The following is a 27,349-nucleotide window of genomic DNA, read 5'->3' on the forward strand; positions in this document are numbered from 1 at the left end:
CACTTAATAATAAAGAGATAAACGTTTTTCTATGTACCAAAATTCCGATTGAGACTTCAGTTGGAATTTTGGTATGGGGCAAAAGCGCAATATTGTACAGGTTGGCATCAGATAGTTGACTTTTTTGTACGATACCGAGCACAATACCAGCGAGACTGAAAAATGCAAACCCAACCCAGGAGGCACCGCAGGGAGGAAAATGCAATGCGTTGGAACACAACAACAGTGAGACTCAAAAATGCAACCATACCCAACCTAGGAAGCACTGTGGGAAGGAAATGCAATGGGGTGCAGCACAATAAATTCATTACACATTACAACCCCAACCCTTGAAGCACTATGATGAGAAAAATGCAATGTGGTGGAACACAACACTAGCAAGATTGATAAATGCAAACGCAGCCCCTGAAGCAATGCAATGTGGTGGAACACAACACTAGTGAGATTCAGAAATGAAAACACTACATCAATGATGGAGTCTTCTACCTGGGTGTTGCTGCAGATGGCAAGAGCAGTACTTGGCAGGACTGGGGCGCCCGGTCGACCATGGAAACAGGGATAGGGAGCGCCCACAGGAACGCACCCTTTGCCTGTGCCCCCAGCCGGCTGCCCGGGCAAGGCTGCCCAAAGGGTGATCTTTAGGTGTAGGTGTTATGGAGGCCTACTCTTCCGAGGACCAATCCTGCTCTATGGGGGTGGGCAGTGGGAGTGGGGAGCAGAGGGCCTGTGGGTTGTTCAACCCAGTGTAGGTCACGGGCAGATTGTGCTCTGAATTACACTGACAAGTTGTTAAAAAAAGCCAAGACTTGTGTTTGTTCTCCTTTCTCAGAGCACTGCAGGGACAAATGCAGGGCTTCCCAGGATGAGGGATTTGTGCTCTGAGTCTCACTAGAGGCTTCACGGAGTTCCGCACACATGCTCCTCTGAGCACAAATCCAGCTCTATGGGGTCGGGCAGGGGGAGTGGGGAAAGGTGGGCCTGTGGATTGTTCAACTCAGTGTAGGCCACGGACAGATTGTGTTCCACAGTGGTTAAAAAAATAAAGATACTACAGTCCAACTTGGGTAGTGGAGTGACTGGCACCGCAAATTTAAATCCATCACTGGTAGCTCTCCTTTTCCCATTGAACTTTCTGCCATCCAAGGAGGTATGAACTATAGAAGGAAGCAACCAATAAAGCAAGTCTTATCAGATAACTCCCGGGGACTCAAATAAAGGGAATCCATTAATGATGGTCCACGGGCCATAGGCAAGAGGGATCTCAGAAACTTGACAAAAGACTTTCCAGCATGAGACAAGAACCCCAACGATTGACAAATAACTAGAAAAGGTAATCAAGTGTTAAAATTCATCCTGGGCCGATATGAACAAACTCATGCATATGATACTACCAGCTGAAGCTAGACACAACTCACCAAATAAAGTGGATGGCCGACAGATCACCGTGTGATAGGCACAGACTTCACATGTGCACGAGACACTTTATAGGCAACTATTCCCAAGGTGTGTCCATGGATACACAGACTATGGAAAGATAAGTAATTGCAGGTAGAACAAAAAGGAGTCACCCATGGACTATCTGGACAGGCTTGTAGTGGCATTTACACAGCATGCAGGCATAATGAAGCCAGGTGACACTGGTCAGGACGCTGTAGCAAATGCATTTGTTCTAGGGTTATTGACAAAGCTGCAGCAGCCACTGAAAATTATAGAGTGTCAAAAAAAGCCTTTATCAACAAATCCAACATAAGCAAAAACATTCATCATTCGAAACAAATGGTCATCATTAGAGGTCCTCAATTTATGAATCCTTAAAAATACATTCAATTAATGTCATTCCTGCTAAGACCAGATCGAATTTTCCCCAATTAAAAACATATCCCACCACTCCAAGGCCGACATGGAGCTTGTCTGTTTTATGTGAGCTTCCAGATACCGGGTCCTTGTTTCTCCCAAAGCTCTACAGATCACCATCAAGTGGAATAATGATTCTTTCCTCCCACTATCTCCACAATATCTACAAAATGAGTCCACCTTCAATATTTGCTACCTAGCCAATCGATCCTCTCTTGTTGGGAGGATATTAAGGCGACATTGCATAAATAGCTTGCGATAGTGAGCTGATGGAAATTTGTGTAGATAAGCAGGGATTTGATTTAGCACTCTGCTCGCTCAGTCAGATAATACCGTCAGCTTGTATTTCTTTCTGGACTCCTGAGTGGAGACCCAATCCCTGTTTTGCATCGCTTTTTTGTCCTTTGACAGACTGCCTTTCAACATTTCTAATGAGATGTCAGAAGACTTAAAATGGGCCAAACATTTCCATTTCCAAAACCCAACCCACGCATCCGAGGAGGGCAAATCACTGTGTCTCTGAATATCAAAAGGGAGTGAATTATCAAAGGCAATGCAATTACTAAATAGAAAGGTAGTTTTCCACATTGCAATTGATTCCAATAGATTGCAAACCTAGTTCAAATCATCAATCAATCATCATGGCAATGAATTGGGCAGTCTTAACACCTTTCGCCAAAAGCCCCCATACTTTCCAAGACACATTAAGCATGGATTCTGCTCCATAAGTTAAAATCTGCACCACTTTTTGCTTATAGAAAGCAGGTAGTGATAGTGCGGAGAAGGTACACATGCCTCCTGTGAAGAGCGTTTCCTTGGCCCGCTATCAACCTGACCTTGGCTCGTAGCATCATGTAATGGGCATTATCATTAATGTTTCTGTTGACTATGGTTCCCAGATAGGTAATAGATTCAACAATTTCCAATGTTTCATCACCAACCACCCACGAATATAATCCCTTGTGTTTTCTATGATCCGATTATATGATTTGGACATTGGGATTTTTTACGTTTACTTGCAGGCCATTCATTTCAAGATACAACAGGAAAGTATTTAGTCTGCTCTGCAGTCCTATCGGAGTTTGATCGACAAAAACCAAGTCATCGGCATACAGGACCCAGGGAATATCTGTTGTATTAATCTTGGGTGAAAATGACTGAATCATCCGCTGGGACTCTCCCAAGTCAGAAATATACAAATTGAACAAGATTGGGGCTATGGAGCAGCTTTGCTTCAGTCCTGAAATGTATACATTTTCTCCGAGAGGGCACCCTTTGCCGATAATCTCACTTGTATAGAGGTGCTCCTGTACAGAGGGCAGTTCCAGCTCATCAGTTTGGACCAAAGCCTCCCCCTGCTCACCCCATTGAAAGCTTGTTCAAAATCCATGAAAGCCAAGTAGATGTTTGCTTTAGTCTCAAATGATCGGAACTTCAGAAGGTTAGGCAGGAATAGGTTTAGAAAGGTGCCAACTCCCCTCACAAAACCCATCTGATGGGGGTCGAGATGACCCGAGTGCACCACCTAGACACTCAAGTGTCTCAACAGGGTAGAAGCAAAATGGTGATTGGACAATAGTGTTTTGGATCGTCACGTTCGCCCTTCTTAAAGATCGGCACTATTACAGCCTCTCTCCAGGAGACTGGAATCTGTTTGGTCTCCAGGATCTGGTGAAAGATCTTGACTGTGAAATCTGCCCATAAATCAGCATTTTCTTTTAAAATATGATTGTTCAGGCCATCCGGCACAGCTGCCCTAGATGAGCTTAGCTTGCCAATCATTGTTTTAATCTCCTCTCTATCAAAGTCAGTAGACCATTTTCCCCCAGTGTCAGTGCTTTTATTCTGGGCCCCTTCCTCCCCGCCCTCAAACAATTTGCTGTAGAACTCGACTCATCTATTTTCGGTTACCTGGCTGATTGTGAGAGCTGGTTGGAAGCTTCCTGCATTGTTAAGCAATCCCCAGAGATTTATGGTATTGTTTTTGAACACTACCCGTACGCAGCATATGCTCTGCATTGTGTTGCATTCTTGCGGCTCTTGATGCCAAGAGCCAATTCTGATATTTTTGTTTCCTTTTCTTGATTTGTATCTCAAGTGCATTGCCATTTATTTGCCTTAATTTCCTAATATCGGATCTTAGCGATTTCTTAGTTAACATCACTTCAATGTTATAATTGTGTACATTAACGAAATTTGGTCTTTCTGCGGGGGCCCTGTTCTTCCCTATAGTCCCTAAGAATACAACCATATTCTATTCCATTCGGATTACCCAATACAAATTGCTCAAACCGAGATACCATCTGGGGAACTTCAGAGGGTTTGATTCTTGGACTATTTCTACCCCATGTCACTTCGACCGGGTTTGTCACAGCGGCATGACGCTGCCGTCGTGTTACCACCCAACTCATTGCTATCAAATTGTAATCACTCACCGGCATCACCAAGACCTCAATGTTCCTTGTTGCCTCAGCCACGTTTGCGGAGACAAAGCAATAGCCCAGGCAGGCCTGCTGCACCCCCCTAGACCATCTCAAAGTCTCTAGGATGTCCCCCTTTGTCTGACCATTCAGCATCACTAAATCATGGGCCCTCGATTCATTCAGCCATAGCAACTCCCTTTTCCCCATCATCGAGTCACTCAACACTCAACCTGCCTATCTCGATATGATATAATATATGGCATTTATAACGCGCCAATAAACAAGTGTTTCAAGGCGCGGCGAGGCAAGGGAGGGGGAATAGAGGGAAGACAGAAACAACAATCTTACCAGGCCAGGTGACAGTGAGATCTCGCAAGTGCAGGGGAAGGAGGAACATGCGGGGGAGGGGGCGGGTAGTGCAGAACATGGGATTGACAGTAAAAGAAAAATAGAATAATAAGAACAATAAATAAGAGCAATAAATAAAAAGTGCCACCAGCTGGTGGCAAGGGTAAGTGATGACCTCAGGTGTCAAGTGCTGGTATGGGACTGTAGGGATACAGAATACAGACCCCAAGTGCGGGTGTTGCCAGGGGGGCAGTGCAGGAGTGCAGCGGGCTGCAAAGGGTACCTAGGAACAAGGTCAGAGGGTGGGGCCAGGTGACCAGTGCAGATACAGCTTCAGCCAGAAGTTCAGCAGGGGAGAGGAGGATAGAAAGCAGAAGCAAAAAGGAAGGTTTTGAGATGCCTCCAGAACTGGAGATGGTTCTCCTCAAGTTTCAGGGATGCTGTTCCAGAGAGAGGCCCCAGCCGAAGAAAGAGATCTACCACCAACTTGTTGCTTGGAGAAGCGACTGACCCTGAGGGAGTTGGAGGCGGATGAGTGAAGAGCTCGAGAAGGAAGATATTTAGGAAGAGCGAGTTGTAGGTATTCAGGACCCAGGCCCAGAAGGCCTTGTGGACAATGCAGAGGGTTTTGAACTTAATCTTCGCAGCCACTGAGAGCCAGTGCAGAGATTTCAGTCCTGGAGAGATCCAATCCCTGGGCTTGAGGCCAAGGACAAGTCTCGCAGTCCTGTTCTGGATGCGTTGCAGAGGGTGGAGAGTAGAAGCAGGCAGATTTAGAAAGAGGCTGTTGCAGTAATCCAGCCTAGAGAGAACCAGAGCTCTGGAGACAGTGCGCTTATGGGGGAAGGAGAGGAAAGGAAGAATACCTCTGAGGAGGTGCAGCTGGTAGTGTGACTTCTTAGAAACATCAGAGATGTGAGGAGAGAAGGAGAGTGTGCACTCGAAGATGACCCTGAGGTTTATAGCCTCACAGGTGGGAGCAGGAAGAGGGCCTAGGGAGGCTGGCCAGAGAGTGACAGGAAAGGAGGGGGCAGGTGTGCCGACGAGGAGAATCTCAGTCTTACTAGCATTAAGGCAGAGATCATTGGCGGCACACCACTCCTGGGTAGCAGACAGACGGTCAGAGATGAGAGAAGAAGAAGTGGCGGAAGGGAGCCTGTAAAGGAGTTGAGTGTCATCCACATAGCACTGAAAGTTGGGGGAGAATGGCAATGCGGTGGCCAAGAAGTGACAGGTATTGGTTGAACAGCCAGGGAGAGAGGTTAGACCCCTGGGAAACACCATAGGTAGAGATAGAGATAGATGAGAGGAAGGACCTAAGTTGGACCTGGGAGGGTCGATCGTAGAGGAAAGAGGTCAGCCAAGCCAGGGCCTGATCGGTGATACCTAGGTTATCACAGAGACGGTTGAGCAGGATGGCATGGTTGACCATGTCAAAGGCAGAAGAGAGATCAAGTAGGATGAGGACACAGGGATGTTGGAATCCAGGTTGGGGAGCAGGTCTTCACAGATGTTCAGGAGAGCAGTTTCCTTGCTTCTGGCAGCTCTGAAGCCAGACTGATGGTCATGGAGACAACCAACAGATTCAGTGTGAAGATTAAGCTGGGAGATGGCCCGCTTTACCAGGAGTTTACCCAGGAAAAGAGTGATGGAGATTGGGTGATAGTTAGCCGGGCAGGATGTGTCGCCAGAGGGTTTCTTAAGAAGAGGGTGCACAAAAGAGTGCTTCAGGGGGAAGGGAAGACTTCAGTGGTGAAGGAGTGATATGATATGATAGGTTATTTATAACGCGCTTAATACCCAGAGGTTTCTAAGCGCGGACCCGGGGATCAAGCCTGTGTTGCTCTGTGTCATCTTGCTTCCAAGGTGAGCACATTGCCGCTGAGCTATCCTCCCGAGTCTCAGAATTGCAGATAGTGCAGATTAAAGTCTCCACATAAAACAATATGAGGGATCATAACTGATATGAGCACTTCGTCCAGTAGTGTCACAATACAATCAACAAAACCTTGTTCTGAGCACATGTTTATGCTCCAATACAGGTTTATGAAGATTACGGTCGATTTTGTCTTATCCTCCAACTTCTGTCGTTCCATTCTTTGCATCTGAACACAGGGGATTGGTTGGGAGACTTCTTTCACACCTAGGGCACTGTTCATGTTGACCAGCGTCAGTAGACCCGAATAAGGCATCCCAAGCCAGCCCTTGAAAGCCTCATTTAGGTACACCTAGTAGCCTTTGCAAATTGGATTAGTTCAAAGTCAGGTCTTCTGCAGGCAGAAGATGTCAAAATGGTCTAAGCCCAATTTCTCATTCGAGACCAGTTCCACAAAACCTCGAGAGTTCCAGGATTCTACTGAAAGGACCTCATTCCCATCCTTTATCTGGATCTAATGCTCACGAGGTTTTGCCAGAGCCGCTGCAAGCCATGGCCAGCTTTGAGATTTTCCAACCCCCAACAGGAGCTCCTGCCATCTTGGGGTAACTGAAAATAATTGGTAGTTTTTAGTAGCTGTAGATTGGATGTCAGGCTCTGTAGCTTCTCAGGCCTATGGCATTAGGATTTTCCTGTTCCTAGAATTTCCTACTTTTGGAACCGGGTTCTCCCAACCAATAAAGTTTGCATTATTATCTATGTAATCACGTAGCTCAAAACCCAGGGGGAGCAGGTGGTCGCTCATATCCAACACTGTAGATTTTATTAAGGCTGAGCCGAAATGCAGAATTACACAGTCCATGCTGTTCTCATTAACAAACTGAACTAAACGGACATCCTCTGAAGTGATATATCCTAATGTAGGGATGTATTGCAGCAGTTTCATCAGACTTCGGCGATTCAAGATTAAATTCCCATGCTCTGGCAACAGTTTTTCTAGACAGGCTCAGTTCTTTTCCCTCAAATTATAGGGTTGAGGTCTAGCCGGCTCAAACATTGGCTTAGCACCCTGCGGCTGCTCCTGCTTAATCAAGGCCTATTAGCCGAAGAGCAATCCACATACAGTGGGACAGAGACTGTCCGATTAGGTAGGAGTTACCTCTTTTCTTCAATACTTCTGAATGGATGTTTGACCGAGCAGTTAATTGCCCTTTCACCCATCGGTGGACCATTCAATGAAGAACGAGAAGGGGCTCCATTTGTTACCTAAGACAACTATTTAGATTTGTATAGCATACAAACAGCCCATGGGCATCGAGGCACTTGTCCGTCTATTTCCACAAATTCAGATCGGCTCAGGTTTCTCCAGTCATCAGCTTCCTCGTCTCTGGTGATTGTTTCAATGAGATCACTCAGATAAGAGTCGGAAACCAGTTCTAGATCATCATTTTAAGACATCAGGTGGGAGTGATTGATTGTTAAGCTATTTGACTTACTTGAGCGTCATGTGTTTGGGATGCAGAGGAAGGGTGATAGTTGGGGCGTTGTTAAGTTTGTCATAAAAGCCTGTAATCCATTGGACTTTCGTTTATGCCCCATCTTCTTATTTTTTGTTCTTTTCAAGATCTGGAGTGATGGTCCCCTTTGGTTTGAATTTTCCCCACCAATTGTTTTTGAGTTTTGGAAAATCGAAAAGACATTTTGCGCCAACAGGCACTGAGGGGTCCACTTCATTAGTGGTCGAAGAGGCCTTAGCCAAAGCTTGTTCAATAGAGCCGAATGGCAATTGGTTAGCCGAACTAAGGGTTTCCACAAGTGCACCATTTGTGGTTTCAGGTACCACACCCCCCTGTTTCGCCTCGTTAGCGGTTCTTCCCTCTGAGGTTGTGTCACTTCCGGCGCCCTATTGGGATTGAGTCTCTCCTCAGATGGGAGTGATCTGGACGTCCCTGCCTCGCCCTTTATTGTGTGATATATGTATATATGCAATTATTGTTTACGGTCTAGATTCCGCAAACCCTAAAGCATAGCTCTCAACCATTTGTGTTGCAAAGGCGGGTGAAATCAACCGATTTTGTTTTTGGCGGGTGAGACGCCCATTGGAATGAATGGGCGTGCAGGAGGCTTGGCGGGTGAGTCAGCCCTTTACAAGGCGGGTGACACCCACCAAAAGCGTGTGAGTTGAGAGCTATGCCTAAAGCCTGAGACACAAAAGGTTGTGCACAAAAGCGCGTTGGGCTTCTGGAGTCGCGGTGTCCAGACCGACAGAAGGAGGCAGCCGGAGGCCAGATGCTGCAGCAGGTAAATGAGGAGGGGCACAGCTGATGAGGGTGCCGGGCTGACACCATCTAAATAGGTACCAGTAGAGGGCTGTGAACAAAAGGCCTACCTTGTGGGTGCATTATTCTCAGCCTGCAATTAGCAAGGCCTATCTTTTGTTAATGCCTTTCACATCCCGATTTCGCAATTATTATTATTATTTAGCATTTATCTAGCGCTACGAACCCTCAGGTATCTGAGTGCTGCTTATTATTACCCACGGTGTGTGGTTGTGTGGTGCTTATTTATCAACCTCAGAAGGATGAAAGGCTGAGCTTGGCCCTGCCGGGATTCGAACCTGCATCAGCAGGCTACGCATAGATGTCAAAGCGAGCGCTCGACTCGCTGTGCTATCGGACCGGATAGCTTACATCACCAATCACAAACTTCAAAATTACTCACATTCAAATTACAAATTCCCAATCTGAACCTTGAAAATATCTATCCATTCACTTGTATAAGACCCTATTCAATATGGACTCATGTTGGTGGCTAGTATCTATTAGTACAGACTTCCACACTTTATGTGCACTTTTTTTCCCTGACCAGCGCGTGGACGCCTGGTTTCTTCTGTGAAAGCATTCTTTGAAACTACAGAATTAAAATGAACAATACATCGAAGGGTATACAAACCGAGGAGCGATTCATAAACGAGGCTTGGGAACATAGATATATTTTCTCCGTAGTTCTTTACTATCGCAATGATAACACCCCTTAAGATTAATGGATACCAACAGAAGTGGTGATCTATAAAAAGCACAATTTAATGAGAGACAAACACATGAGTGGACTAAAGGCTAGCACATCTCCCGCCGTCTTTGGGCGTGTATGGAAATAAAAGAAAGACTACTGCAGAGATGCCAATGTGGATTCTGAATAGGAGTAGTGTCTGAACCCCGTGGACCTGAATCATACTAGAGTTTGTTTGCAGCTATGAACATTTTGGTTTCCTAAAGGATAAATACATTATAAATATATAGAATAACATTTTTCTGGAATTTTGTTTTGAAGAATGTTGAAGAAGCCATAAGTCAAAGGATTTTAATATGGCCTGAGATTCAGGGGCTTCGCTCGACCCTTTTCTTCTTGTCTGTCCTACCTGCTTTTGCAAGCGGGCATTTGGTAGTCACACCTTAAAGACGTTACTTTGTCTATGATCAGCATCGAACTTACATCAAATCAGTGGTGCCAGCAAACAATGGGCTATTTCATTGCACTTAAGGTTTTGTACAATGGAGGAGCTTATTTAGTATTTTGCTTGTAACCAAAACTAAAGCATGCTTGACTTTTCTCAAGCACTGCCTCTGATCAGTGAGACTTATCACTCCCACATCCCATTAAATGCAATATGAGCTTGCTAGCAGTATTTATAAAAATACAAGTTGGTAAAAACTTTAAATCTGAAAGGAAGTAAGATTATATAAATGTGTATTATATATTCGGGAGGATGGCTCAGGGGCAACATGCTCGCCTTGGAAGCAAGACAACACGAAGCAACACGGGTTCGGTCTGTGCTTAGACACCTCTGGGTATTAAGCGTGTTATAAATAACCTAAGATCATATCATATTAAAGTATAATGTGATTATTTACTCTTACCTTTTATCCAGTATAGTCAAATCTGCATGCAATCACTGGACTAAAGGCAAGCAAGTGGAGTGAGATACAGGGACTCGCATGAAAAGGGAAGAGGGACACATTTACTTCCTCTGAGACCAGCACAAGTGGAGTGAGATACAGGGACTCGCATGAAAAGGGAAGAGGGACACATTTACTTCCTCTGAGACCAGCACAAGTGGAGTGAGATACAGGGACTCGCATGAAAAGGGAAGAGGGACACATTTACTTCCTCTGAGACCAGCACAAGTGGAGTGAGATACAGGGACTCGCATGAAAAGGGAAGAGGGACACATTTACTTCCTCTGAGACCAGCACAAGTGGAGTGAGATACAGGGACTCGCATGAAAAGGGAAGAGGGACACATTTACTTCCTCTGAGACCAGCACAAGTGGAGTGAGATACAGGGACTCGCATGGAAAGGGAAGAGGGACACATTTACTTCCTCTGAGACCAGCACAAGTGGAGTGAGATACAGGGACTCGCATGGAAAGGGAAGAGGGACACATTTACTTCCTCTGAGACCAGCACAAGTGGAGTGAGATACAGGGACTCGCATGAAAAGGGAAGAGGGACACATTTACTTCCTCTGAGACCAGCACAAGTGGAGAGAGATACAGGGACTCGCATGAAAAGGGAAGAGGGACACATTTACTTCCTCTGAGACCAGCACAAGTGGAGTGAGATACAGGGACTCGCATGAAAAGGGAAGAGGGACACATTTACTTCCTCTGAGACCAGCACCTCAAATGATTACCAGTCTTCAACAAGCCAAACAGCATCAGTTGCTACTGAAGCAATTCAATTTTAATTGATTAGATGGCAGAGTGTAGTTAACACATCCACCTGCGAATAAATCAGGATTTGCCAACCCAGTGTGTCATAAACTAGTTCTCAAGTCTGCGGTTATAGGCGACTATTTACATCCTCCTTGACTATTGGTAAAACACGACATGGTACTAATGAGTCGCTGTGCAAATGGTGGCAGGGGAACGCTGGAATGTTATGTGTGTGCAACCTTGCCGTATCCATCATTGCTGAGCATATGTTGAAGCGTTGACTTTTTCCCAATGTGGCTGTGAAGACATATTACTTTGAAAGACAATGTAGAGATGATTAAAAAATGCACTATAAAATGTGTATTGTGTAAAGTACCCAATTGTTTGAGGCTTAGATAACAGGACAAAACACAGCTAAAGAGAGTCGTTAGAAGTATACAAAACACCGTATTTCGAAATACATCCATTTAGTTTGAATCTAAATAAACCAGATCATTTTCCTTTCATTCCAGGAAAGTATGAGGTGGGTATGAGGTAGGTTCCAGGCAGGTATGAGTCAGTTTAACACAGCCAATCTGTTCATACCAGGGGCCAGATTACAGAAATGTTGCCCCGGTGCGAGTAATACCATTCCATTCAGGTTTAGCACTAGGGCAAACTTTGCCCTGTTGCAATAATGCAGTGAAAATGAATCTTTTTTTTCCCAATGTCAGTTCTTTCCCTGGTGCTTATACCATGCCAAACTGCACTTGTCATGGTGCAATCGTTTTCTAATGTGTCCCATTGTTTTAAAAAAATAGGGCAAACTTTGCCCTAGTGCTAATACCGTGCAAACTTTGCACTTGCACTGGTGCAAAGTTTCTGTAATCTAGCCCCAGAACACCTTTTTTGGGCCCGCCTATAACTGAGCCAGAGCTTCTAAGTTCTTCTCTAATAGTCAATTAGGCTAAAGGCTGGATTATGATGTAGGGTCTGCCTTGTGACCGTTCTCTTTGCCAGAAAGTTAGTCTATAAAGGTGAGGTTTGAACCTATGGTTGCTCCATCGGGATGAACCTAGGGCCGATGAACAATGTAGGGGCACATTGCAGGCTCAGCCTCCTCAAGAACTGATAGTTTATGGTCACTTTGGGGATTTGGGCTATTAACTACTCTCAGAGGCGTCACAATGGGTGGTGTGGGGGGCTATAGCCCCGGGTCTTTTGGTTGTAGCCCCGGATAGAAACAGGCGCTACAACCAAAAGGCTAGCTAGCCCCTAGTCCCGACAGTCCTGACATTAGCTTAGCCCTGGATCTTTTACAAACCTAGCAACACCCCGGACTGCTCTCATTTGCGAAGTCACTCAGCTTATAGTGAACACGAATACGTTATAAAAAGGGAAGATTTCTTCGAGGGTGTTGGGCCTCATATACAAAACATGGCTGTTGCATTCAAGTCCTACCTCTGGGAGCTGTCGCCGGGGACACTGGAGAACGGTTGGCCTCTGCGGTGGATGAGTAAAGGCGCAGTCTGACAGCTTGCAAGATGGGAGAAACATCTGCTTTGCAAGCACCATAACTTAGACATCCTTTACCTTCTGTGACAGTGAGGCTATTTCCGTCCGCAGTCAGTGGAAACATTGGACCACAACAGACGCTCCACACGCCAAGGAAACATGGCAAGGGACGTTTCCAAGCATGGCACCAGCGGCAGAGAGCAATGTGACCTGCCCTGCACTGGGACCATTGCTCTTTCACTGCTCTAATATTTCACCATCTACCAACTTGCAGATGTTGGAAGTTTAACATTTGCTTGTTAAAAGTAGTTCAAGTGCTTTCTTTAAGATTTCTGAACTGGACAATGGACAAGAGGGAAAACAACACAAATCACGCTAATGATCTAAGTCAGAAAGTTAACAAATACTGGAAGAGTATAAAACCCATTGTAAAGGCAGCAAGTTATTCTTGCTCACGTGTGTATGAGGAACGGAAGCACAGCTGCATATTCAGTTTACATTGATTATATAAAGAACGCCAATGGACAAAGTGCAAACGAGATTGAACAATGAAATAAAGAAGTAAGGGGATTGGTTGGGTGAAGACCTCCATCTGTTAAACAACGAAAGCATTCAAAAGTGAAAAGATTGGCATTAGAGGCGCAACTATGCCCATCTATCTAAATGAAAAACATAAAGCTTAATTGAGTGGCAACTGCATTCCTGTGTCCAAACAAACATTAGTGTTGTGTCCTTCACCGGCGCTACGAAGGTTCCTCCTGTTATTGCGTCTCAATCAGTTACCCGCACTCGAGCTTAAGGCTCGAAAAGGGGGGTTACCCCCTTGTGGAGAGATGGTGTAGGGCATGGAAAAGCTGGCATTTCTCTGAATCATATGGACGTGTTATGACGAGGTATGGAGCACTTGGTTCAATGTATATGGTTTATTTGGAGGATTTTGCCCATGATCCAGATTTCATCTTTTTGGATATTATGCTTAATGGCAAATAATGCCCATCGAAATATGGCCTTATACAGGTTGTGTGAAAAAATAAAGAGTATAGTGAAGTTACACGGAGTAATTTGTAGAATCTGAGTAAAACATACAGAGATTCAACAGGTAGGAAGAATTGTGTCGATTCACAGGCAGGATGAATTCTGTCAACCGCATGATATATTGTGATCTTGATAGTAAGGGGATGGTTTTATTATATTGATTGATAACAAATTAATTTTAATGCATGGAGTTGTCAATTGTATATATGTAATTCAACTTTTCCAAATAGTTTAGATTTATATTTGTTTGAGTTATAAAACAACGAATAAATAAATAAATAAAGTTACTTCTGTCTGCAAGGGAAGCACAGGAGGGCGGCTGCTGGAGAATCTGTACCACGGTGCACGCAACCATTACTTCTGACAGAATGTAAACGCTCCTGTGTGCCCAGTTGCCAAGATGCCTCATGTCGTGGGTAAAAGGCCACAGCCGCTCTAACCACTGTCCATTCGCGAACGTACTGGGTTGTTTTTCTGATCAGATGGATGGGTCTACAAGTCCCACTGTTTGAAGGTTTCCCACCCTCCAATGGTCCATCTGGCCGCGATGGAAGTTAAAGTCTGTCCTATTTGGTGATGCCACTAGTCAGAGGTGGACTGGGAACCAAAAAGGCCCTGGGAATAATATTCACAGTGGCCCCATATTACACATTTTCAGCAAGCTCAACCCCATTTCTATGAGAAAATTGGGAGATAAAATAGGTTGCCTCACAAAGGTGGCCCGGGGTGCAGAGGCCTAATGGGAAATCTACAGAGCTCCCTGTGGGACAGTCCACCCGTGCCACTAGCTCTCTGACAGCAATAATAAAAAAGCTCTTTACATTTGCTGTGATCAGGACACGATTTTTCCGACATCAATTTTGGGTCAGCAAAATCGTTTTTTTCTCTGCTTTCGAAAGGTGTTTTGAAAGTATCAGAGAGAAAGACTTTGTGTTGCTGTAGATTTAGAAACATTTTAAGTGTATGAAAGTAGGGTGAGGACAAAATGGGTGAAAACCTGTGTTTTATATTATACTTTCAATCGGGTGTTCGAATGGCATGGAGACAAATTTGGAAGAAATGCAGAATATTGTTACCTCACAATTCCAGCTTGACCTCTGACCTCTCACAACAGTCCCTGGCTGATGGGTCAATGCGGATCCCAGTGAGTGCGTCTGTCAAGCAGTTGAGTCTCAATAGAAAGTGTAATCAAATTCCCATTGCTCTGCACACTGTACCGCAAACTAAAGGTAACCTGGCTCCAACCCTCGATTCTCAGACTACGCAATGTGCACACTCGAGCAGTGTCCCAACTCGGCACATGTGAAATTTGGGGCGGATACATGCATAAATCGAACATGGGGATTAAGAAGCACAGCTGTTACAAGATAAGAGTTTCGCACAAAAACTGACTCTGGGACTGTTTGACAACCCGGCACAAAATGGTGCAAGTGCAGGGCTGGGCTCTTCCCCTGGTCATCCCACAAACCATCACGCACTAACTAGTCTTATGAACTAACTTTATCAACAGAGGAAATCACAAATCATCTTTGCCTGCTAGCAGTCCCGATTGATAGAGGTAAGAGGTCTGGCCCAATCCCATGCATTACAAGGCCATTGATGTAGATGTGACGCATAAGATGCATACACTTTAATAGTGTTTTTTTAATTAAATTACAAAACTTTATTTTATTTTATAAGATCCTTTTTACAGATTATATTGTAAATTAATCAAATTACTTTGTATTTTATGCTGATCGCCAGATTAATTTTATATCTTGTAGGTTTGTAACAGCCTCTTGTAATGATAGGCACAGATATGTCATAAAATAAAAAAGCACTTTTTTTCTGCACTTGTTTCATCAAAAGTAACTCCAACATCCCATTTAACTCAAAACACTAACTGAACATCAGTAATACCTAAGGCACAAGTAAACCTTGCTAAGGAAATTATAGAAATGCCCTTAGTTAAAATGCTAAATGTGCACAATTAACTATATCACAAATTAAATACATATGCCAATTGAATTGAATTCAAAATGCTTAACATGCCAATACTGAATTCAACCCAACTTCGTCTACACATGTTTTACTAAGCGGGCTCTGGAAATGGATATCGTCCTTCCCGCTGTGAGCTTCTTCGGGGCTATGTTAGCTATTAATTCGATAACTATTTACTATCTCCTCTGTATCTGTGATGAAGGGTAGTACCAACTTCTAGTGTATTTGTTCGTTTACTATTCAACATTCAATCTTATGTTTTTTCTTTTTTTATCTTTTCAATTGTATTTCTTGTTGTCAAGAGAGATGATTTCTTCTAGTAGGAAACAGCATTGCAACATATTTTTGAATCAATGGCCCAAGTGTACCGTCTCCATGGTAATAAACGAAATGCGGGATTCATTCTGCTACACCCAGTTGGGAATTGATATGACCCAACTCCATGTTGATTTAAAGCATAACCCACCCTTGTCACACATCTGGGCTGGTGTCAACACATGGTTCCCCCTCTTTATTAGGGCCCATGGACTGCCTCAACGCCTCCTCTGCATGGAGAGACCTTAGTACAGATGTAGGGTGACATTGGGGACGCCTTTCAGTGGCAATCCTGTGGCCGAGGGTGGAGATAATTCCTTATCTTTGAATCCGGGAGTTTGCACGCCCTATCTCCGAGACCCAGAGAAGGGAGTGGAATCTCTGCAACTGGGAAAAATCCCAAGACAAGGCATCTAGGACAGGGAGTTGAACAGTAAAGTTGGCAAAAATGAAATTTGAACTGTGTTTTGGATCCAGAGTCTTTCATAAGTGAGATGTTGCCTGTGCTCCAGTGGTTTAGCCTCATGTTTGGTTGGATTGGTTGAAGCAGAGGCTCTGGTTTGGTTTCTGCTAAGGGGCAAGTCCCTGATCATCTCAGATAGTAAAGCACAGGTCTGGAATTGGATATGCTGGTACCAAGAAGCCAGTGGAGTGCTTTCAAGGAAGTGGCCTAATCTCTTTTTTCAAAGTTCATGCAGCTCTCGGCTGCTTGATTGTGTGCTCAATTATATGGTCTAAGGAGGTCTGTGCAGTGGGGACTGAGCATGTGCCCTCAGAGACCCAGACTCTCCTCTTCTACAATTCTCCTGAAGCGCGAGTTATTTATTTATTTATTTGTATTTATGTATTAATAAACACGAGGAACAATGGTCTTTTGATCACAAAAGAATGTACACTAGATAAGCAATCAAATTTGATGGCAATCAGTGAGTTGCTTACAATGGGTTGAGTTTGAGGGACATTCTGAACAGGTCGTGAAGGGGAGTAAATGGAAAAGTCACCGGGGACAATACATAAGTGGACATGCATAAAGGACAACCAACATTGGACATTTGTAAATGCAGCCCTAAGAAGCTAATGAAGTGACAGACTTTCCAGCTTTTTAAACCTCAAATCGAAATCCTTAGGCTGGAAAAATGAGCCCATAAGGCTCCTGGATACAAACTTTGTAATGTTAGGGTGAGTGTTGATGAAAATTAAATGAGCATCAAGCCCAATGTGTACTGAATAGACCGATTATTTAAATATATATATTTTCAATACAACCCATTTATCAGAGAGATATTTGCCAAATATAAAGATCCCCGATCATGACTCTGTTCCCAGTCTCGGAGATGGGCTGCTGAGCCGGGGCCATGCCGGGGCTTACCCAACTAGCCCCATCCATGCGACCTCTAAGGCAGCCATTTTGCCAAGCGCTGCACGGTTACACAGCTGCCTGCTTTCTTTTTCTAATCCGAAAGCTGACACCTGAAGTCAGCCGTGTAACCGAGCAGCGCCATTCATCTAAACCTGCTGTATGATGTCTCTATATTCAGCAACAGGAGGAGGGCTGGGTTAGCCAGCCTCTCCTTTTGTTTCTGAGTAAAGACCTAACATGCAGCAGGAAGCCCATTGACCATGCTGGGTTAAAGGGCTTCCACTGCATGCTAGCTCTTTACTCAGAAACAAAAGGAGAGGCTGTCCAACCCAGCCCTCCTCCTGTTTCGGAATAAAGAGACATCATGCAGCAGGCAGCCCATTGCATTCAAGGAGCCGTGTTGGTTCATAAACATAAACTGCCATAAACTCACACCAGGTACACTCAGAAAGATTTGTGACCACCAGACTGAACTTAGTCATGACAGGATTGTCAAAGTTGCCTTGCATTACATACTAACTTACTTGTCAAGGTCAACAAGCACTGCACTTAAATAAAATTTCAATATTAGCATGCCCACACTTAGAATTGTGATTATTAGCATGTCCAGACTTGGATAGAATTGTGAATACTAGCATGTCCACACTTAGGTAGAATTGTGAATATTGGTATGTCCACATTTAGATAGAACTGTGAATATTAGCATGTCCACACTTAGATAGAATTGTGAATATTAGCATATCCACATTTAGATAGAACTGTGAATATTAGCATGCTAAAGGTCAGGTAACCCACTAACCAATATAAGCTCAAACTCTCCATACTTATCTCACTCAAAAAACTCACACAACCATCTCTTGCACAACAAGCCGCATGCACTTCACAACACTGCAACAACACATAAGCCGGAGCAACAGCACACGCGGACTGACACCGATCCAATACCCGCACCAAAGCTCAGTATCTGGTATATACCGAGCTGAAGCTGCCAACAGAACACCACTCCTCTCACTATCCTACTCCCTCTTCACCTTACTAACCCATCCTGCCTTATCATTTACAGATCCGCCAGAGCGCCTAGGGACCAATTCCGGAGGTGACGGTGCACGGTACAAATACCTTAAACATTTAACATTTAACATTTAAAGGGTTGCCTAGGAGGGTCAGGTAGAAATTCTTTAACCACAGCTCCTTGAATGCAATGTTTGGGGCGGGCTCTTCTCAGGGGCTCTTTTGTGGGGGGGTGGACTAAGCACTCACACTTAGGCCACACCACTTAACGAGAGCACAACCTCAATTTATCACCCCACTTAAAGCACTGTCTGTTCCCCAAAGGTTCTTTTATTCTATGCAAAGCAGCAAAAAACCCTCATTGATTCTATTTCTCCCCTCAATATTTAATTATATATATTTATGTTTATAGATTTAGATGACACAAACGCGCGCGTACACACATATGCATATATCCAACCCGAGGAAGCTGTGTGCAACCAAATCATGTTTAGAGCTAACTGATGGAATCCGGCTCAGCCTGTGGTTGATGAAATGAGTACCTTTACATTGGGTGACATAGCAGCACTTGCCGCTATAATCAAATAGGTGATCACTTAGCTGCAATTTAACTTTCCGCACTGACTGCCTGTCAACATAATGGAACGCTGCTTGGAACCGCGCGCCAATTCAAATACACTCATATCATTCAGAATGAAACCTTCTGAGCATGGGCGTTCGAACGTACTTCCCCCGGAGCGGGGTTTTCGTGGGAAATCTTTTTTAAAGCACGGCCGTGTTTGGGGGAAGCGCGTCAGCACACCTCGGACGTCCCCCGTCCAGCTGTTCGGCGATCCGTTAGTGCGCCTGGCATTATCAGGCCTTGTCTATAATTAGGCCCGCGCAATGTTTATCTGAGGCCTATTCGCGCAGCTAGATCCCCGCGCAGCAGGAGCTGTCACTCACCGGCGCCTGCACGGCGGTATTTTAGGAACTATAGACGCAGCCGACCTCTGTTTGTTTTCGAGGAGCGATGCAAAGCCGGCCCTGTGCAGTGCAGTGATAAAGGCTGGTCTACTCACTGTGTCTGGTGGGCAGGTGAGGGTCGATTCATTGGAAAGGCGTCCGTCACGAGCACGCGATGAATCCACCTGTTCCACCGGGTCGCTTTGGCGGCTTTCTGGTTCCTGCTGCCCCAGTGAAACCGTGTGATCCTCAACACACAGCAGATGTCTGCTATTTGCATTTTTAGCAGCAGTCCGCGCTGGCTTGTCTTTCTCCATGCTCCTGCGTTCACGGTTCTCCCCGGATGTCAGCACGCTGCCACACTGTCCACTTGAAGGAGCACTGCCGTTGTCGCAGCCTTTCTTTCCAGAGCCGGTCGAGTCGTCCCCACCATTGTAACACCCGTTTGACTGCCCCTCGACGAGTTCCTGCTCGGTCATCAGTTTTATAATTTCCTCAGAAAGTGTTTGCTCTAAGCCGTGCACCCCTGCTGCGCTCTCCGCGAGTCCTTTAATTGAGTGGTGTGGGAAATACAGGGGGAAGCCCTTTCCAACTCGCAGGCTGGCTCTGCTCGCTTCCCCGAGGCCAGCAGAGTCATGGTCGGTAGCGGACCTGGGCAGCTTGCTGCACCTCCTGCGGGCTCTCACGGCGGAGAGGTCATTCTGGAGGTGCCCAGCGCTGAGAACCATCTCGCTTTGCAGAGTTGACAGGCTGCTTCTGCTGGCCCACCGGGCTCCCTTGACAGCTACCTCGCTGGCGTTTGAGTGATTGTCACAGAAGCCAATGGGGGCCGCCCCAACCCCTGTGTTATTTGACACTTCAAAGGAGCCAGGCGTACTGTGCTCACCCCCGTCCTGGTTCAGCCCTGCGTCATCACTGGGATGATGTTCCAGCGATCCCACAGCATCGTCAATGTGCAGGATTTGATCGCAGTAACCTGCCAGGAAGTCGGAACACTTCAGGTCATGGGAGTCACTCTCAAGAAGCAAATCGTCAGCTGTGGAGGCCTGTTGGCCTGAGTCATACTCCACACTACTGAGGCAATATTTAGGGCCATCTTCGGCATGATAACTGGATGTGGAGAATCTACTGCTGGGGACAGAGTCCCTGAAGTCACCGTCTTCATATATCCTCAAGTCCTCATCGCCGTGCCTTGGTGCTGAGCTGGAAGACTCTGCTGCGCGTGGTGCTGAGCTGGAAGACTCCGCTGCGCGTGGTGCTGAGCTGGAAGTCTTCATGCAGTGATCCACAGCATTAGCTATTACACACACTGTCTTGGAATGTGTTCCTTCCTTGTTTCGTTCATCCATCATCAAGCCATTTTCGTGGCCACCTCGTGCATCTGTATTTTTTAGGTTAGCCGTGGTGCTGTCGAACCATGTGGTTGGCTTGTTATCCACAAAATACGAAACTGGGTTTTTGGAGTATCGTGACTTATCTGTTGTCGCACAATGAGGGTAAGAGTTGACAGATGATGACGCTGATGTATCCTCATTGGAACTTCTTCCATTCCTCTGTTCTTCCTGTGCGAAACAGCGCTCGGCCATTCCAGGGCGCTCTTCTTCCTGTGCGAAACAGCGCTTGGCTGTTCCAGGACGCTCTTCTTCCTGTGCGAAACAGCGCTCGGCCGTTCCCGGGCGCTCTTCTTCCTGTGCGAAACACCGCTTGGCCGTTCCAGGACGCTCTTCTTCCTGTGCGAAACAGCGCTCGGCCGTTTCAGGGCGCTCTTCTTCCTGTGCGAAACAGCGCTCGGCCGTTTCAGGGCGCTCTTCTTCCTGTGCGAAACAGCGCTCGGCCGTTTCAGGGCGCTCTTCTTCCTGTGCGAAACAGCGCTCGGCCGTTCCCGGGCGCTCTTCTTCCTGTGCGAAACACCGCTTGGCCGTTCCAGGACGCTCTTCTTCCTGTGCGAAACAGCGCTCGGCCGTTTCAGGGCGCTCTTCTTCCTGTGCGAAACAGCGCTCGGCCGTTTCAGGGCGCTCTTCTCCCTGTGCGAAACGGCGCTTGGCCGTTCCAGGGCGCTCTTCTTCCTGTGCGAAACACTGCTCGTCCTTTCCAGGGTGCTCCACACATTTGCCATCGGCTCCCTTGCCCATCCCTGTAGCTTCTCTCGGGTAATGGAAAAGCCTCTGGTAAATGATGGATTTGGTAACTGGTCCAACCTCGATGATGGCGGAGCTGCTTATCATTCCCAAAGGGTTTCTCGCAGATATTTGATAAACTGCGGCATCCTCTTCTGTGCATCTGTGGTGATGACAAGGGATATTACATTAAAACAAGACATTGAAAGTTTGTACACAAGCACAGCAATAAAGATAATCCGATAGCATTCATGATCTGCCGATAAATGAAACAGTAGCTGCCCAATCATGGTGCCTAGGAGTATGGATTTTCTGCCAATGGAAACTATACCATGAACGCATTATTCATATTCCGGTGGGTAGCACCCCAACATATAACAAATGAGTAGCAATGTTATGGCAATCCTGATCCGGGGTTACACTAGGATTATGAACTACTCTTCATAGCTCCCCGGTTCCCCACTCCCTCCAATCTTCCTCCACCCCTTCAACCCAGAGGCCTGGGGCAATATTACAGAAACGGTGCACCAATTCTAAACATTACCAATGGGGACACAATTGGACCAAGTTCAATCATGCATCATTTCAATGAACGTTCCTGCCAGGCACATTTTTGCCCACCTGCAAATAAACGCAATGTAGCACATCAACAGTGTAAAGTTACTGTAAGAGAAAGCTGGACTAATCCCTCTCTGTCTGCAAACCTTAGACTCCCATGTAGTTCTGCGGTAGGTTTTTGTTATGCAGTTGTGTCTGTATGTTTTACCTTGTTTCTTATGATGCCCTTAGTACGATTTCTCTTTGGGATCACATAAATGATTTTCTCACTCTGCAGGAGGGACACTTTTTTACATGTATTATCAGAGTTAGCTTGTCCGCCATGTTAAACTTCATCCTTTTGTGGAGGGATTCCGTTTTTGAAGTAGAAACAACTAATCACCAAACACATAAAAATTCACCAATTAAACTAAAAAGACTTCGTTAGCTGCTAAAATAACAATTCTTTAACCATTTGCGGTCTAAAATGATCGATTTGAACTCAAGATGGGTTGAGGCTGCAAAGGATGGCTGCTAACTCAATATGAGAGATTGGGGAGAAGTAGCCAAGAATAGAAGAGAAGTAGCAGGAGAGATGCTGAACAAAAGGAGGATTGGGGAGGTAAATGGAGGACTGTGAGAGTCTCCCACATTTTAGAGATTTTAGAGGAGTGAGCAATGTCCTCAGCAGTAAGGGAGGAGGTGAAGGATATTGACTTGGGAGCTGTGTGCACAGCTTGGAAAGTATAGAAACGTTTGCAGGGGAGACAGCAAAGGGAGAAGATTACATTTGTGTAGTAGGCGGATTAGGCAGGGTCCAGTGCATAGGTGAGGGCAGATATGGAATATTTGGAGGGTGGGGTCCCTAATTGGCACCCGCATCATCGGTTAAAGCACATTCTTGTTTTGAGGGTTTGAATTTCAGGAGTGATCCAGGGCTGAGGACGGTGACGGGACGATGTGAGTGTGCAAGCAGGATAGTGTTGGTTAAATGGAGCCATATGTGCCTAGTGAAAGTCCAAAAATGGAATGGTCAATGGAAGAGACATGAACAAGGGGTTGAGACAGGATAGATGTTCTCACATCATCAAGGTAAAGGGCAAGAGAGTCGTGGAAGACTTTCCTCTTAGCCATTGGGATGGGTTAATGGAAAGGCCCAAGCAGCAGAGTGAGTTCTGGAGAAAGACAAGTTCAAGAGTGTTCCCACAATTAGTGGGTAAGCTATTTGTGGAAGGAGCAGTCAGATAGGAGGGAATGAAGTTCAAGGCCAGTGGCTGAAGAGGGCTTGGGAAGGTTAATGTCCCCCTGAATGCCAATGGGGATGTCAGTAGTAAGTGTCTCAAGGACAAGGTTTAGATCAGGAAAGATAGAGTTGAGAGGGCCAGGTGATCAATAGAGAGCCAGAACAGTGAGAGAATGGGTTAGGAGTTCAATAGTGAAATATTCAAAAGCGGAAAGGGGTATGTCAGAGGAGTGTAGGTGCATCAACAGTGTTGAGAGCCTTACTGATAAGGAACCCCACATGGCCGCCATTCAAAAAGACTGGGGAGACTGGGGGAAGGTACCAGAGTGTCCTTTGATAGTCTTTGTAGAACAAAACAAGGGGTGATCAAAGTGTGTTACGATCCTGGACAGCTACTGGCAGAGGTGGTGTGACCAATCAACTTCCGTGGTCCAGGGATGACTATCAGTTTCTCAACCATCTATCAGATCCACACCTCTAGTACACCAGAAGGAATCTAAACAGATTGGAAACACAAGCAAATTATAAACATCCTTGTCCAATTTTGGTAACGTGGACGGAAACGCAGGATTATCTCTGCAAGGTCGTGGATCGTTGGTTAGTTGCAACACAGGGAAAATACAATTATTACCCAATGATAAAAGGGACTGTCCAGTCAAGGTTGTATAAAAAGATCTACTTTATTATTATCAATACAGACAATTCTAGCACAATATAAAACACAACCCACCCTGTAAAGGAATGCAGAGTACAGACAGTTTCAAAGAAGGAAAGGGAATGCAGTCTGGATACTGACAAGAGGTTAGTCGATATAGTCATTAATCGCAATAGTTCAAGAGTACTTGCTTTCAACACAAAATGAGCAATGGGTCATAAAATGTCACTGAGGGCCCTCGGAGAAGGACCATGGGAACAGAACCACCATGTAACTTCTGCTTGTAGAAGTTATTGGTGCTCGACAGTGTAAAGTTGGTTTTAGGGTGCTTTTCAGCTTCTGTGACAGAGTTCAAGATGGGCGACAGCTGCGGGTATCAGGGAACAGGCAGTTTGGCAACCAAGGCCAGACGGATGGCTGCAGGCTGGCCTGCATGGCAGGTCGGGGTCAGGAATCGTTCTCGGAGAGCGTTTGCGACTGCGGCAGAATAACATTCAGCGGTGCAACTCAAGGGGCTTGACTGGCTCGAAAATGTCATTTAAAGCAGACGTTGGTAGATGCTTGTCAATGTACTATTACTAGCTTCTTCACTGGGCTTGTGTTGTCCTTTAAGATGGACGGCCAAAGCGGAGGAGAGTGTTGCAGGCAGCTGCTTTGTCCTTAGTTTGGTTCAGAGGCTCTCTGGCACTTACCACCTTGGAAGCTTTCTGCAGAGCCTAGCAGGGCATGATGTGTGCTGGCTGGATACTGGTTCTGGAGCTTTTTTAGAGTCGTCTGGATTCAGTATCTCCCTCTGTTGACTGGAAGATGTTTAGGGAAGGGATCTTGCTTCCCTCTTGGAGATCCTAGCCTTCCCTCCCTGGCGCAAGATGTACGGCAGACTGTACCTTCAGCCAGGGTCCAATGCAGAGTTCTTCCTGTTAGCCCTTGCAAAGTGTTCAGATGATCTGCCAAAAGAGTGGATCGACCATCTTTTAAAGCCAATTGGGCCACAGTGATTGGTGTAGGCTAAGCCTACCTTAATGAACCAATCCAATGGTCCACACCAACAATCTCCTGTATGCGTGAGGTCATAACCAGAGGGCTTTGCAACAGAAAAGGTAAAGGAGTGAAAACATGTAATACTAAGCCCCATCCATTTTCCTGTCTGTTGTGGATCAAAGGGTCTCTCTGGTTAATGGACTCTCTGTGGTTCCTGATTAAAGCGGCAGGCCCCCCTTTAAACTGTGGCAAAAGCAGACATTTGGTCACCACCAAACCACATATGACCTGAATGGGGTCCCTCTGCAGGGATGACTACTGTAAATACCTAGTCCCAGACATGACATGTCACTGCCCTTGATTCTGAGAGGTGGGAGCTGGCTTCAGGTTGACACAGTGTATATCAGATCCAAGAACTAGGGCTGATTTCCTTAGATTTAGATTAAACATCTTGCCTACCCTGGAAATCCTACATATTGGAGATAGGGGTACTTTTCCAAGTGATACCTATCAGGAATGTGAGTTGAACTCAAAGCACGCCACTCAGCATATGCTATCCGCTTGCCTAGGGACCTGGGACCTAAGGCTTCTCAGATTGAAAATATTTATTCATAATGTTGAGTCTTTGGATTCTTTTATGTTTTGGGAAAGAATGGCCTCAGGAAATGAGAAGTTTTTGACAGCAGAAGTAGAAAAGATCTTTAATGTTTTAAAGCTTACCAATAGTAATAGTATCCGTAAATAACAGTAAAGAAGCTCTTTTTTGTTTTATTTCTCTTCTCCTTTTTTATTTTTTACATTTGTTCAGCGAACTGAAGGGATTTATTCACGTATTGCAGTTGTTTTCTGTGAGTTGAATGTACTTTTTTTGGATATCTGTCAAGTTTATTTTTTTATGAGTGGTTAATGTTAGTAATGTAAATATTTAGTCTTATGTGTGGTACATTTTTATTAGCTTTTTAGTCTAATTTTACGATGGAAAATGTTAGATTTTTCTACAGGAATGGTGGAATTCTCTGCCACATGAGAATAACTAATATGCTTAGAACATGCAACCCGAATTTATGCCCTATATGTTTTGAGAAAGGAACTTGTGAAGCCGAAACACGTGTAAACCCCACGGCACCAAAACGTGTGTTTCAATTTCGTTTTCAAAATACAAATTACTTGGAAAAAAGAAATCTAAACAGTGCGGTGCAGTTATTGGGTGGGATAACATCCTTTACATAACTAACCAAGGAGGTAGGGGTTTTAGTTCCTCCACAACCTCCCAGACCAACGCGACACGTCCCTATGGAAGTGATATTAGGTCGCAGACATAAGAAGTTGTACCCCGGACCAACCCCACAAACCTAAACTTACTTGTTTTATCGTCAGTAGACACCTGGAGAGCAGGATCTCTGGGAACACAACATTGTGAACAGAATTTTCCTTCAGCCCTTCACCTTCTCTGCCAACATAATTGAATAACAATAAAAATCTCTCAAAAGGTTCCTCCACAACAACTACGTAATCCATAGGCTTCTCCATTTAAGTATTATGGAGGTGCTATCCATGGAAGTGAAGCCGCAGTGTCTTTTAATATCCTTTATTATTCAGTGGGTTCTTTATTTAGGACTTATTTCAAAATTCTCTCTCTGGTTCAGCTCCTGATAGCAGTGCAGCTACGCATATTTGCATACCTTGAAATCCTCATTCCAAAGAAACGCAGGATGTGTTGGCTCTCATACAGGACTCAATATGCGCGTGTCACACGCTGGCGCACGCGTCATTTCCACATCCCGAACGCCGTGAGCGACGCGCACAGCGACAGCGCACGTCAGCGAGCACATCAAAAAGGGGGTGGAACAAGGGGCGGAATACGCGGAATGGGGACCAACGCATTAAAATAAGGGCGTAACAGGGGAAGTACCGCTGGGAAGTACACAGAACGCTCATACGCGAGCGAACTACACGTATTCATGGAATCAAATAGGGAAAACCTGCGCACGTCAAAACACACGCACACGCACAATTACGTCCGCCACATGAAAGCAGGCAGAAGCACCCTCGCACAGCATAAAAGTGCGCGCAAACAACAAACAAGCATATACAGCTACGATGAATGTCCCGTTCCTCGCAGCAGTGATCGTGGGACACCGGAGGAGAAGGAGAATAGCCAGGCCCTCCATTTTTTTGCCCAGGACCAGCCTTTTTGGGATGCCTGATGACCAGGTCTATGGTAAGTATAGGTTTCCACCTCCTTTCATCCTAGATTTGGTCAGGGAGTTGGAGGATGAACTCACATCGCCCACCCTGTGCTCCCAAGCATTGAGACCCTTGGAGAAGGTGCTCAATGTACTGCATTTTTTGGCCATTGGGTCTTTTTCAGCGGACAACTGCCATAGTGGGTGGGGTCTCACAGGCCACTCAATCACGCTGCCTACAGCAGGTGTTGGCAATCATCACTGCGCGCCCCTCA

At 45.5% G+C, this 27,349-nt stretch overlaps 1 protein-coding gene across 1 annotated transcript in view; it reads right to left on the reverse strand.

Annotated features, from left to right (window-relative positions):
* The window catches only part of ALPK2 (alpha kinase 2), a 535,735-nt gene extending 514,155 nt beyond the window's left edge, over positions 1-21,580 (reverse strand). Inside the window, exon 1 of the mRNA XM_069626477.1 lies at positions 19,472-21,580. Coding sequence (XP_069482578.1) covers positions 19,472-21,580 — 2,109 coding nt within the window. The remainder of the gene's footprint in view (positions 1-19,471) is intronic.
* Between the last annotated feature and the right edge of the window lie 5,769 nt (positions 21,581-27,349).

Source organism: Ambystoma mexicanum, chromosome 6p (assembly GCF_040938575.1).
Source record: "Ambystoma mexicanum isolate Mex_15411 chromosome 6p, UKY_AmexF1_1, whole genome shotgun sequence".
Lineage (NCBI taxonomy): Eukaryota > Metazoa > Chordata > Amphibia > Caudata > Ambystomatidae > Ambystoma > Ambystoma mexicanum.